At 32.9% G+C, this 12,280-nt stretch overlaps 1 protein-coding gene across 12 annotated transcripts in view; it reads right to left on the bottom strand.

The window, feature by feature from the left end:
• The window catches only part of ATF2 (activating transcription factor 2), a 102,690-nt gene that overhangs the window by 61,093 nt on the left and 29,317 nt on the right, over positions 1-12,280 (bottom strand). For 9 of the 12 annotated variants that reach the window (XM_041773737.1, XM_041773735.1, XM_041773733.1 and 6 more), the window contains 3 exons: positions 11,441-11,515; positions 9,089-9,158; positions 2,777-2,873 (listed from right to left, as the gene is read on the bottom strand). In XM_041773737.1, coding sequence (XP_041629671.1) covers positions 2,777-2,873; positions 9,089-9,158; positions 11,441-11,472 — 199 coding nt within the window. In that variant the 5' untranslated portion in view covers positions 11,473-11,515. The remainder of the gene's footprint in view (positions 1-2,776; positions 2,874-9,088; positions 9,159-11,440; positions 11,516-12,280) is intronic. The other 3 variants (XM_041773738.1, XM_041773736.1, XM_041773739.1) reach the window with 1 other exon arrangement.

Below are 12,280 nucleotides of genomic sequence, written 5' to 3' on the forward strand. Positions count from 1 at the left end.
CCTTCTGAGTAGAGTGACCTAAGCATCTTCTACTCAGATCAACTATTATCATTATTAAGGCAATAAGAATTTTTAAAAGTTTACATTATTAAAAATTATGATTGTTTAAAATACATGCAGTCTGGAGAAAACTAGGACAAGAGCATGTATATTCACTCTAGCTCAGCCCTTCCACTAGTGTTCATAATCTATTATGAAAGCAAGCTTAAGATAAAATGGAATTTTTAGTAGGTAGCCCAAAATACTACAAGGAAGAAAAAGAAGGTTAAAACAAGAGCCCTAAAACAAAAACAAACCAAAACAAAATCCTCCTTATCACTATCCATAGAAGCCAATTTTCTATTTTAATACATTTTTCAAGGTTGGAACAAGGAGCTATATTAAGAGTTACATATTTATGGAATGCTCTAACTTAATTTCTAGGCAGTAGAGGAATAGTCAACTCTACTTTCTCACAACGTGAAGTACTTTAACTATTCTTGAATATGTACTCATGCAATGTACATTAACACATGTACTGGTGATGGAATAAATGTCAATTAAGATCCATGTTGAATGAAAAATAGTATTTTTATGGATTTCTCCTTGGTCTTATTACTTTCCAGGCTATTTATTCATACTGACCAGAGCTGGGGACACATTAAAATTCTATTCATATTTTATGTATTTTAGGGCATCAAGTCTGGTTTTATCAGGAATCTAGCCTAAGCTAAATAGAAGTATAAGGATGACTCCCAGTTTAAGATTTTGTAAAATTAAAATTCATATATTTATTAAATATATGTCCCAGAATGGGCATTACTTATTGTTTCATCTTTGCCTCACATATATGTAGAGTACTAATATGCTTATTACATATAAATATATTTAACACTAAAATGACCTACTTGTCATACACACTGGATAATGTAAGCCTATCTTAAACGCTATTAGTATTACCTAAATTACTAAAGGGACTATCTTGTGTCATCATTTTACATATTAGTCTATAACATACATACCCACTAACTCTCAAAAGACTTCTAAAATTGTATTATAGTAAGGGTTCAGAGTACACATATTAGCCTAAATCCATTATAGCTGAATTAGTAAATTAAATATAAATTTATCTCTTCTGTTCACAATCAAAGGGTTTGTCTATCTCAGTTCAACAAAAGGCTAGTGTGGTAAAGGGAGAGAAAAGTCTTAAAAATAAAATACATATGAATAAAACACTGTTATCAGTGATTACTGGAATGACTAGGTGTGAGAAAAAAAAGTCAATATAGGCACAATTGCTTAATCATGCAGTGGCTTATGGCAATTGATCATCAAATATATACCACACACATCATGCATTATACTTATACAGTAATGTTAAATTACTAACTTCAACACGTTAGTAAAAAAATCGTCAAGTGCTGTGTTGAATGTGTTCTATTTTTTTTTCACTGTAATAAAGGTAAACCAATAGGAAATTTCTATAAGCCAATCTTAAAATATTTTTGAGTTGAAAAGTTACAGATAATTGCTCTATGGCAGTTAAGTTTCAGACAAGCAAAGACCCTCATGCCTAGGAGAGTGAACTGTCCGGGTTGTTGTTACTTTGCTTTTTTTTTTTTTGGTATCAGCTCTTAATAGCTGATGTACAATATTCAAAAGAAATGCATACCTCATTCTTCTTTGCTTCCTTTTACTTATGGAATTAAAGATATGCTAAATATGCTCTTTCATTTTTCTTAGTTTTTGACAAATAACCAACTTTTTGTTCCCCCAAATTTTTTTATTACAAAAATCATGATACTGAAAGTACAGGAAAAACCTTTTGCCTCATTATCTCTCCAAAGCATTGCATATGACAATTTAATCTATTATGTTGGGTAATAATTTCAAAATACTAATAATACTCAGATTTCAGGATTATTTCCAGACTTACAAATAGTATAACCCAAACTTCAGAAGAGAAAATATTTAGGGTTGATTTTGAATACTTATGTAACTCTGTGGTTATGCCATGATAGGTTCTGAAATTTATAGAAATATACTAAGTTTTATAGAAAACGTTTTCTTATAACAATACCTATAAAATATACAAAATGCAGTAAACCTATGCATATTTTGTATGTGTCCATATACATAGATGTGTGTTTATATATTTTTAAATATCAAAAAAGGGGCGACTAATATAAAGCACGAGAAGACAAAAAAGAAGCATGAATTTTCTCTTTTCACATACTATGACAGATAATCATCTGCTTTATGATACTGTATGTTCATATAATCAAACACACACAAAAAAGCACTGACTGAATTTAGGCCCCTTTATTGAGAGTATTTTTACTAACACAGATGTTTTAGTCCCAAAAGAAATATAAACAAAATTCTAGTGAACAAGTCTGCTAATTGATCTTTCTCCAACAGGAGGAGCTTGATCATTTCCTATCTTCCCACAGCATTGCAAACCAGGTGTAAAAATCTACAAGAAACATTGACTAATCATCACATTAATTCAATTATCAATTAAATGTAAACTTTGGAGATGCTATAAATGCTCCCGGGGTTCTAATTAACTTCCACAAAACATTGAAATCTACATTTGAAAACCACACAGAAAAGTGAAATGAATGGTCAGAAGGAAACATGGAAATGTAATGGGTAAAATACATGTTGCCAACATTTACTGTAAATGAAGTAATTGGAGTATCACCAGACTATATTATTTACAGAGAATACACAAAAATTGTGCACATTCCAGGTGAAATATGTATATAAGCTATTAATAAAAGCATATACTAACCAGCCACAATGACACTGTCATTACGTGCTGGACCAAATTTCAGTGTCATCTCATGTTTATGTTTATGGACAGCCAAATGATCCTCGTTGGTAAAACGCTGTGGCAAAAAGTTTTAAAATATAGTTAAGATTTTCAATTTGATCAAATAAAGTAAAATGATAAGGAAATTCATTTCCACAACATGTAAAACCACCATTAACAATGAAATAGTTTGTTAACTATAAAAGAATCTATTGTTAGTATAGATAAACATACAAGACTTCAAATAATCAGAAAAACCCATTACCCAAGAATAAGCAATACTGATGTATTATTAAGTCACATTACTCATTTAAGAGCATTTAAAAATAAAACCTGAGGCAAAGAAACTTCATATAAATTTCATCTGGACACTAAAAATAGACCACTAGTGATTTTTTTTTGCCATGTCATAGAAATATATATTTCATGGTTCAGTGATTTTTGAAGAAAGTACTGTATTTACACAGACTTCAGGTTACTTACCACTTTTAAAATGAGAGTTCTCTCATAAAAATATTACTCCTGGACAAATTAAGAAGTAAAGCAGGTTCTTTATGTTACCACATTAAAAAAAAGAATGCTTTGGTTATAATCCAGCAAAGAAATAGCAACCAATACAAAGCAGTTCATTTTAAAATAAAATTATGTCTGGACATCAACTTTTATGAGGATGCTCCTTATCAAGCAACAATTATAACTGAAAATAAGGAGCACTTAAATTTTATTTCAGAGCAATAATTATAAAATGCCAAATTAAGATATATAAGCTCTCTACCCTACCATCTTTATAAATGGGGATGTTAAAATTATAAAATATTTGAACTTGGTTCTCCCTAAACTATCATAACGGGATTCCTAGGGTGGCTGCATGGCTCAGTCAGTTAAGTATCCAACTCTTGATTTTGGCTCAGGTCACAATCTCAGGGTCATAAGACTGAATCCCGTGTTTTACGGCTCACGCTCTGTGGGGTGAGTCTGCTTGAGAGTCTCTCTTTCTCCCCCGCCCTCTGCTCCTTCCTCAGCTCATGCACATGTTCTTAAAATAAATCTTAAAAAAAAGAAAAAGAAAACCAACAAATTCCTCCTTTTGTGGAAATATTATTCCTGGACAAATTAAGAAGTAAATCAGGTTATGTTACCACATTATAAAAAATGCTTCTTATAATCCAACAAAGAAAGATCAATATGATAACAAAAGTTCATTTTAGAATAATCAAGCTCTTTCCCACTCAAGTGCTATCTTCCTACTGCTTTATCATTATAAGAATCCCTCCCAAATTTGGAATAAAAAGTAGTTGTCTTTTATAAGACTGTTGAGTAACAGCTCTTAGAGAATGGACATATGTGTAGAGTTTACAGAATAATGTAGGCATTGTATCATTAGTTTCCATTAGAGTTTTAAATATATGTATATTAAATTCTACACTAAAAGTATCTTAAAGCCAGATTCACTTTATGTCCAAAGAACCTAACAATGTAGGAGGTAGTAATTGAACATTTGTGAATAAATGCATTTTGGGAGAGGTCATAATTAGTAGATAACCCGGAAAATTATCTCCTAGGAATTTATTCTACTACTATTCTCTGCTTGCAATGGTCTGACCACAAATATCCAAATCAAAGAGCAACCACATAGACAATTGTACCAACTGTACAAAACATGTAAAAAATGGTGCCAAGATTGATCCTAAGTGAAAAGGAACAGCTATAAGGACCCTAAAAAAAAAAAAAATCACTTAGGATCATGTGAATATTATAAGAGGGAATGCAAGAAATATGAATTTACAAAGTCTCATATATAATCTACAGATCAAATTTACCAAAATACTAAAGAGATTTTTGATATATTATTGATGTACATGGATAAAATACACTGAAACTGGCACTTCATCATAGATGAGTTTAACCTTAGCTGTCAACTGAGTTAATTTATTTACCTGTAACAAGAAACTCAAAAAAGTCAAAGGCCATCTTGTCAAAAGGCAGTCACCAGGAAAAAAAAAAAAAAAAAAAAAAAATATATATGAATGAAGTTATTTTTTCAACAAATGCTTATAAAATAGCTACTGCTACATGCCAAGATAAAATTTTTGCAGAATCTATTTGAATTGCTTTCTGAGCCAAATTAAAAAGTTCATTTTAAAAATAAATTTTGTAGAAAAATATAACGATACTATACTTTTAATAAATACATTAAATTCATAATTTATTTCTTCTAGGCAATGTACGGCACATGTCCAATGCCAAATGTTACAGATGTACACAATATTCTGTTAAACAAGACTCTGAGTATACAGCTGAATAAACAATGGGAAAGGCAGTCAAAGGTAGGACAGGATAACCATCTCTCTTAAAAAGTTAAAAAAAAAAAAAAAGGGGGGGGAGGGTAACTTGACAGATGGGAGGGAGGTAAACCAATTGCTTTTATAATGAATTTAAGCTCTGATATCTGAGAAATCTGTTTCTAAGGCTTGAACACTCACCAGAACTAACTTCCTAAGAAGTCAGTCATTCTGCATTTAATACATGCATTCACATCCATGATATATATTTTTTTTCCTATTTAACAGACTAAATAGATACAACTAAGTTATAAAGCCACCAGGCTCAATTAACTGCTTCTTTTACTAGTTTGAAGGAAATTTATTCAACATTAGGAAGTAACACACACACATTTACACACCTCCAGTGAAATTTTAGACTAAATAAAATATCTCGTTTGTAAAAGTTTATAATGTATAAACATTCTACCAAAGAAGTGATTTTTCAATGAAAGCATCACTGAAAACAAAGATACTGCCAATAAAATAGAAGAGGTACAATATAATCTTTCATTCAATTATCTTGCTTTGTCTCTTTCACCAAATTCAATGACCCGTAACTTTAAAACAAATCCATCAACAGAACTTTCTGTAAAATACCTAATAGTGACTGAGGCATATAAAAACATTTTTAATAGCAAAAGTCAACAGCTAAAATTCTTTGTTTGCACTGATTTCTATAGGTCTCTCTCCAAAATACCATTCTCAAAGTTTTAAAAAAATTTAAAATTTATCTGAAATTTTATGTCAATTGTGTGCATTAAAGCTAAAATTCAAATTTAGAATAATGTCAATACTCATGACAAAAAGTAACTTGTACTACCCACTACCAAATTGGTGATTCTAAAAATCAATTCTTATTTGAACTTTCAATTTCATAGGAAATACTATTCACAAAAAATTCTGGGAAGTATTTTTTTAACCTTTCTTGAATTTATAGAAAAATGAGTATCAAATATATCTCCAAAATATATGTCAAATCAGTCTATTTCTCTATATTGTCCACTCTTAGTACCGAGCAAAGCCACCATTACCTCTTGCCTGACAGGTCTCAGTTTCTACTCTCCATTTCCACTCTTAGTTCAGTAATGGCTTCTCACCTTACATGAATAAAGCCCACACACTTGATCACAGTCTACAAAGCTTTACAGGGTATGGACTCTTACTCTACCCGAGACAATCTCTTACCCTTATCTTTGTTGGTCACTATATACTCCAGCCACAATAGCTGTCCTTCTGTTTTTAAACACACCCAAACCATTCCCTCCTTTGAACCTTTATTGTTCCTTCAGTCTGAAAAATGTTTTCTCCAAAAGTCTGCTCCTACATTTTCACATCTTAATCCAAATGTCACCTTATCAGAGGCATTCCCTGACCAACCTATCAAAATAGCACTAATCCCGGTAACTTCCTACCTTTACCCTCGTTCAACATCTTTGGATATATCATGAAAATTAAGATCAAAATGAGATACCACTATATCCTCACTGTAATGACTAAAATTAAGAGACTGTTGAGAACAATCTCACAAAGGAGAACTAAACTGATAAACTTATTACCTCACCTGACTGGAAACATTACTATACAGCTAGAGTAACCATTGTGGTACTAGCATAAAAGCTGACAGACGGATGAATGGAACAGAGAAGAAACCACAGAAATAGACCTACACTTATACCATGATTTGATTTTTAATAAAGGAGCTGAAGCAATTAATGGAGAAAGAAAAATCTTTTCAATAAATGATGGTGGAATATCTGAAAAACCACATGGGACAAAAATGAGCTTCGAATCCTACCTCACACGAGTATATATATATACATATATATATCACACGAGGGACAAAAATGAGCTTCAAATCCTACCTCACACGAGTATATATATATACATATATATATATATACACATATATATATCACACGAGTATATATATATACATACATATATATTTGTATATATATGTATATATATATACAAAAAGTAATTCAAGATGAGACAGAGGCCTAAATGAAAAAACAACTTTCAGATAAAACCAAGGAGAGTGCCTTTGTGACTTAAAGGTAGGCAAAGATTTCTTAGTCACAGAAAACAACCATAGAAGAAAAAAAAATTAATACATTAGACTTCTTTAGAATTAGATCTGCTCATCAGACGCACTTATCATGAAAATTAAGATGCAAACCACAGACAGACTTGGAGAACTTTTTGAAACTGGACTGGTATCCAGGACATAAAAAGAACTACAAGTTAGTAATTAAAAGAAAGACAATCTGAGTTTTAAAAACAGCAAAAGATTTTAAAAGACAGGTCACAAAAAATAATGCAAATGATCAATCAGCACATGAACAAGTGCTCATCTTTTCATCAAAGAAATGCAAATTAAAACCACATGATATATCAGTATACACACAATGAAAACGGCTAAAATTAGAAGACTGACAGCACCAAATGTAGGCAAATATGGCACAAGACCTCTTTATACACTCTTGGTGGAAATGTAAAGTGGTGCATCCATTTTGGGAAACAGTTTGACAATTTCTAAAAAGTAAACATATATCTAACAAATGATCCCACCACTTATTTCATTCCTATGCATTTACCCAAAAAAAAGAAAGTGTGCACCCACACCAAAGACTTGTACACAAATAGTTATACCAGCTTTATTTGTAATAAGTAAAAACTGGAAATAAGGGAAATGTCCACAATTGTATAATAGTGAAGTATTACTCCTCAACGAAAAGGAATGAACTACTCGTCAAATAACATGGGGAAATTACAAGTTAATTATAAAGAACAAAAGAAGCCAGACAAAAGTACATATGGTAGAACTCTATTCATATAAAATTCTACAAAATGCAAACTGATCTGTAAGGACATATGGCAGAGTAGTGGTTTACAAAGGCAGGAGGGAGAACAACTGGGCATAACAAAACTTTTGGGGTGATGAGTATGTTCTCTATCTTAATTATGGATTATGGTTTTATGAGCATATACATGTTAAAACTAAATTATATAAATATGTGCAGTTCATTGTATATCAATTATACCTCAATCCAAAACACCAACTAAAGAAAACAAATAAGGGGCATCTGGGTGGCTCAGTCAGTAAAGTATCTGTCTTTGGCTCAGGATCCTGATCCCAGAGTCTTGGGATCAAGCCCCGAGTTGGACTACCCACTGAGTGGGGAGTCTTGCTTTCCCCCTCTTCCTCTGGTTCTCCCTCTCCCCCCACTTGTGCATTCTCACTCTCTTTCTCTCAAATAATAAATAAAATATTTAAAAATAAATAACCAATGAAACACTAATGCTTATTTATGATTTATAGTTTGAATATTTAAGTACTCTGTAATTTGTCTACACATTACATTTATTCTTTCATTTCTTGGTGTCTATAATTATTTTAAAGTTAGAATTATTACAACAGTAGATTAATAATTTAATGGCCTGTTACAAACATTGAAATATTTTTTGATATAATGTAGGAAGATTGTTTCCTGCAAATGCTTTCATACCTGCTCTGAAGATGTTAGACTTAGGTACATTAAGAACATTACTGCATTAGTGATACTGTCAGAAGTAAATATTAGTTAATTTCATAAGATTTAGTAAGTAAAATAATTTTCAAACAAGATAATGTGTATCTGATTTCCAATTAAGTAATTTACAATGATTTTCAAACAATAATGGTCAAATGAAGATACTGTTAAGCTCTGGATTTTGTCTAGGTATCCATCTTTCTGTTTTAAGACTTCGAATTTTTTTTCTCCCTATTAGATTGTGTCTTTAAAAACTCAAATATGCTATTGAGGAAAAAGAATTTCTTCTCAAAATTTTTCTGGGTTATTTTTTACATTCTAACTTCAAAATTTTATAAAAAAAAAATCATAGGAGAATCTTTTTAGTGACAACATAAACTATCATCAGGTTTAATGAGAAGTTACAAAATGATTTAAAGTAACTTATATATTACCTGTCCACATCCAGGGGCAGTGCATAGAAAGGGTTTGTCATCACTCATATTCCACAGGTCCTTGTACTGCCTATAATAAAACATTACGAGATAGCTTAATGTTTGAAAGTACAGATTTTTAAACAAAGAATCATTTAAAATATAATATTATATGATTTTCACTAAGGTTATTACCTTTTACATTTCAATGTGAAATAAAATACTTTTACTGACATTTTAGCCATATTTCCTTCCATCTTTTTAAAATGAGTAGACAAATACACATAACACGTAAATTTTACACTATAGAAAAAAAGAAAAAAAAAGTCAGGAAGCCTGGTTTATCAGGCTAAATCATTCTTATTCAGCAGTTTAAGTGAAGAAAGAATGAAATAATTAAAAAATCACCACTTTAATACCCAATGAAATAATGCATCTAGGCCACTATCACCAATGTCGAATAAAAACATTAGGAAAAAAGGTGATTGGGAACTTTATAATGGTTTAGAGTGAACTCATAGGTCAATCTTAAATTAACATCATTAAAAGTGGGACAGTTAGACATTATGTGCCATCTGATATGACACAAGAGAAAGCATGAGAAATCTTCTTGGGCAGGGGTAGGGGTAGTATATGTGTGTGGACACAGTGGGAAGTCAAACCTAAATTTAATTAGGCATCCCTAGATTCAGCTACAGGAAATATAGGGGTAGAAAAACCAGCAACACTATCTGGATGCAGTCAGCCAAATTCTATAGGAAAAAGACTTGGTCACTTCAACAAATAAATAGGATGGAGAACAAAAGAAGAGAGGACGTAAGTGGAAACTGTTACAAATTAAAGGAGATTTAATAAACATACTAACCAGAGGCACCTGGGTAAGCTCAGTCAGTAAAGTGGCTGCCTTTGGCTCAGGTCATGATCCCAGAACCAGCTGAGCCAGTGTCATGCTCCCTGCTCAGCGGGGAGTCTGCTTTTCTCTTTCCCTTCCCCCTCCCCACCACTTGTGTGTTCTCTCTCAAATAAATAAAATCTTAAAAAAAAAAAAAAAAAACCTAACCAAATGTAAATCCTTTCTGGATCCTGATTTGAACAAAATAACTATAATGAAATTTCTGAGTTAAGATTATTTTCCTATATTTGATTTAAAGTCCCCAGTCGGGACGCCTGGGTGGCTCGGTGGTTGAGTGTCTGCCTTTGACTCAGGGCGTAATCCTGGGGTCCAGGATCGAGTCCCAGATAGGGCTCCTGTGGAGAGCTTGCTTCTCCCTCTGCCTGTGTCTCTGCCTCTTCCTCTGTCTCACATGAATAAATAAGTAAAATCTTTAAAAAAATAAAAATAAAAAATAAAGCACCCAGTCATTTCTTCCAACAACTTTTAGGTTTTAATTTTGTCTTGGCTTTCTTTCTAGAAATTATATACAACAATTGTATTTGATTCAACTAAAAATCAGGTAACACTGTTCCTTTTTCAACACTGGCTTGCTAATCCTTCAAAGCAATGTTTCCCAAAGCATTTTCAACAGGGATGACAATAGCTATATAGAAAAAAAGGTATAAAATCAAACAAATTTGGGAAATGTGGAGTATTTTTTTTTGTCGGACTTTTCAGCGTCTTTAATATGTTCAAGTGAAATGACTAGATGAGCACCTAGCATATGGCATTTTTGTCACATCTGTTTGCTATTCAAAATGCTTTTTCATAGAACATCTCATGGGACTAGTTATTTAAAACTCTAGAAATCAAACCCTAAAATATGTTTGTTTGATATAGTTAAGTGTGTTTTGATGCTCAGTTTGATCATTTGAAGACATAATAGGGGCACCTGGGTGGCTCAGTTGGTGCCTGCCTTTGGCTCGGGTCTTTTTCTTGTTTTTTGTTTTGTTTTGTTTAAGATTTTACTTATTTATTCATGAGAGACAGAGAGAAAGAGAGGCAGAGACACAGGCAGAGGGAGAAGCAGGCTCCATGCAAGGAGCCCGACATAGGACTCGATCCCGGGACTCCAGGGTCACGCCCTGGGCTGAAGGTGGCGCTAAACCGCTGAGCTACCCGGGGCTGCCCTTGGGCTCAGGTCTTGGTCTCAGGGTCCTGGGATCAAGCAAGTCAGGCTTCCCGCTCAGCTTCTCCCTCGCCCTCGCCCTCTGCCTCTCCCCCTCCCCTGGTTTGTGCTTTCTGTCTTTCAAATAAGTAAATAAAATCTTAAAAAAAAAAAAAAAAAAGACATAATGGGAGTATCAGCTAAACTAATATACAGAGATTTGTTTTAAATTTATGGAAAAAATGCTGAAATATTTATCTAGAAATAACTGAGAATTTTTATAATCTAAAATATGAAAAATGGCTAACCATTCCAAATACCGCATACATACCTGGCAGAATTCACATGTAACTTGAATTTCATAAGTTGAGCAACTTATCACGTCCTCTGTTTCATGGCAAGGATACTAAAAAACAAAGTGGTTTCACACTGTTAAAAATAGTTTTGAAACACTGCTTGAAACACAGGAAATAAAAACACCTGAATAATTATACTCTTTTTAACACTGTCAACCCCAAACCTTGTCACTATTAAGAATCTTTACAGGGGAAAAAAAAAAAAAAAGAATCTTTACAGGGCAGCCCTGGTGGCTCAGCGGTTAGCGCTGCCTTCAGCCCAAGGCCTGATCCTGGAGACCTGGATCGAGTACCATGTCGGGCTCCCTGCATGGAGCCTGCTCCTCCCTCTGCCTGTGTCTCTGCCTCTCTCTCTCTCTCTGTGTGTGCCTCTCATGAATAAATAAATAAAATCTAAAAAAAAAAAAAAAAAAAAAAAGGAATCTTTATAAAGAGTAAAAATACTGCTCCTACAATATGAATACCCATATAAATGCCTTAAACACAGATATGTATATATCCAACTCAATCACAGAGGATAAAAGGAGAAAAAACATTAAATTCAGTCCTTTGGACTATGGTTGAAAGTAAAAATCCTGACCTTTGAAGTCTGATGAGAAAGAGGAGATCCAGCATTTCAGAGATCTGGAAAGTTTTTATTTTTATTTTTTATTTTTTTTTTATTTTTTTAATTTTTATTTATTTATGATAGTCACAGAGAGAGAGAGAGAGGCAGAGACACAGGCGGAGGGAGAAGCAGGCTCCATGCACCGGGAGCCTGATGTGGGATTCGATCCCGGGTCTCCAGGATCGCGCCCTGGGCCAAAGGCAGGCGC

This window comes from Vulpes lagopus, chromosome 11 (genome assembly GCF_018345385.1).
Source record: "Vulpes lagopus strain Blue_001 chromosome 11, ASM1834538v1, whole genome shotgun sequence".
Taxonomy (NCBI): Eukaryota; Metazoa; Chordata; class Mammalia; order Carnivora; family Canidae; genus Vulpes; species Vulpes lagopus.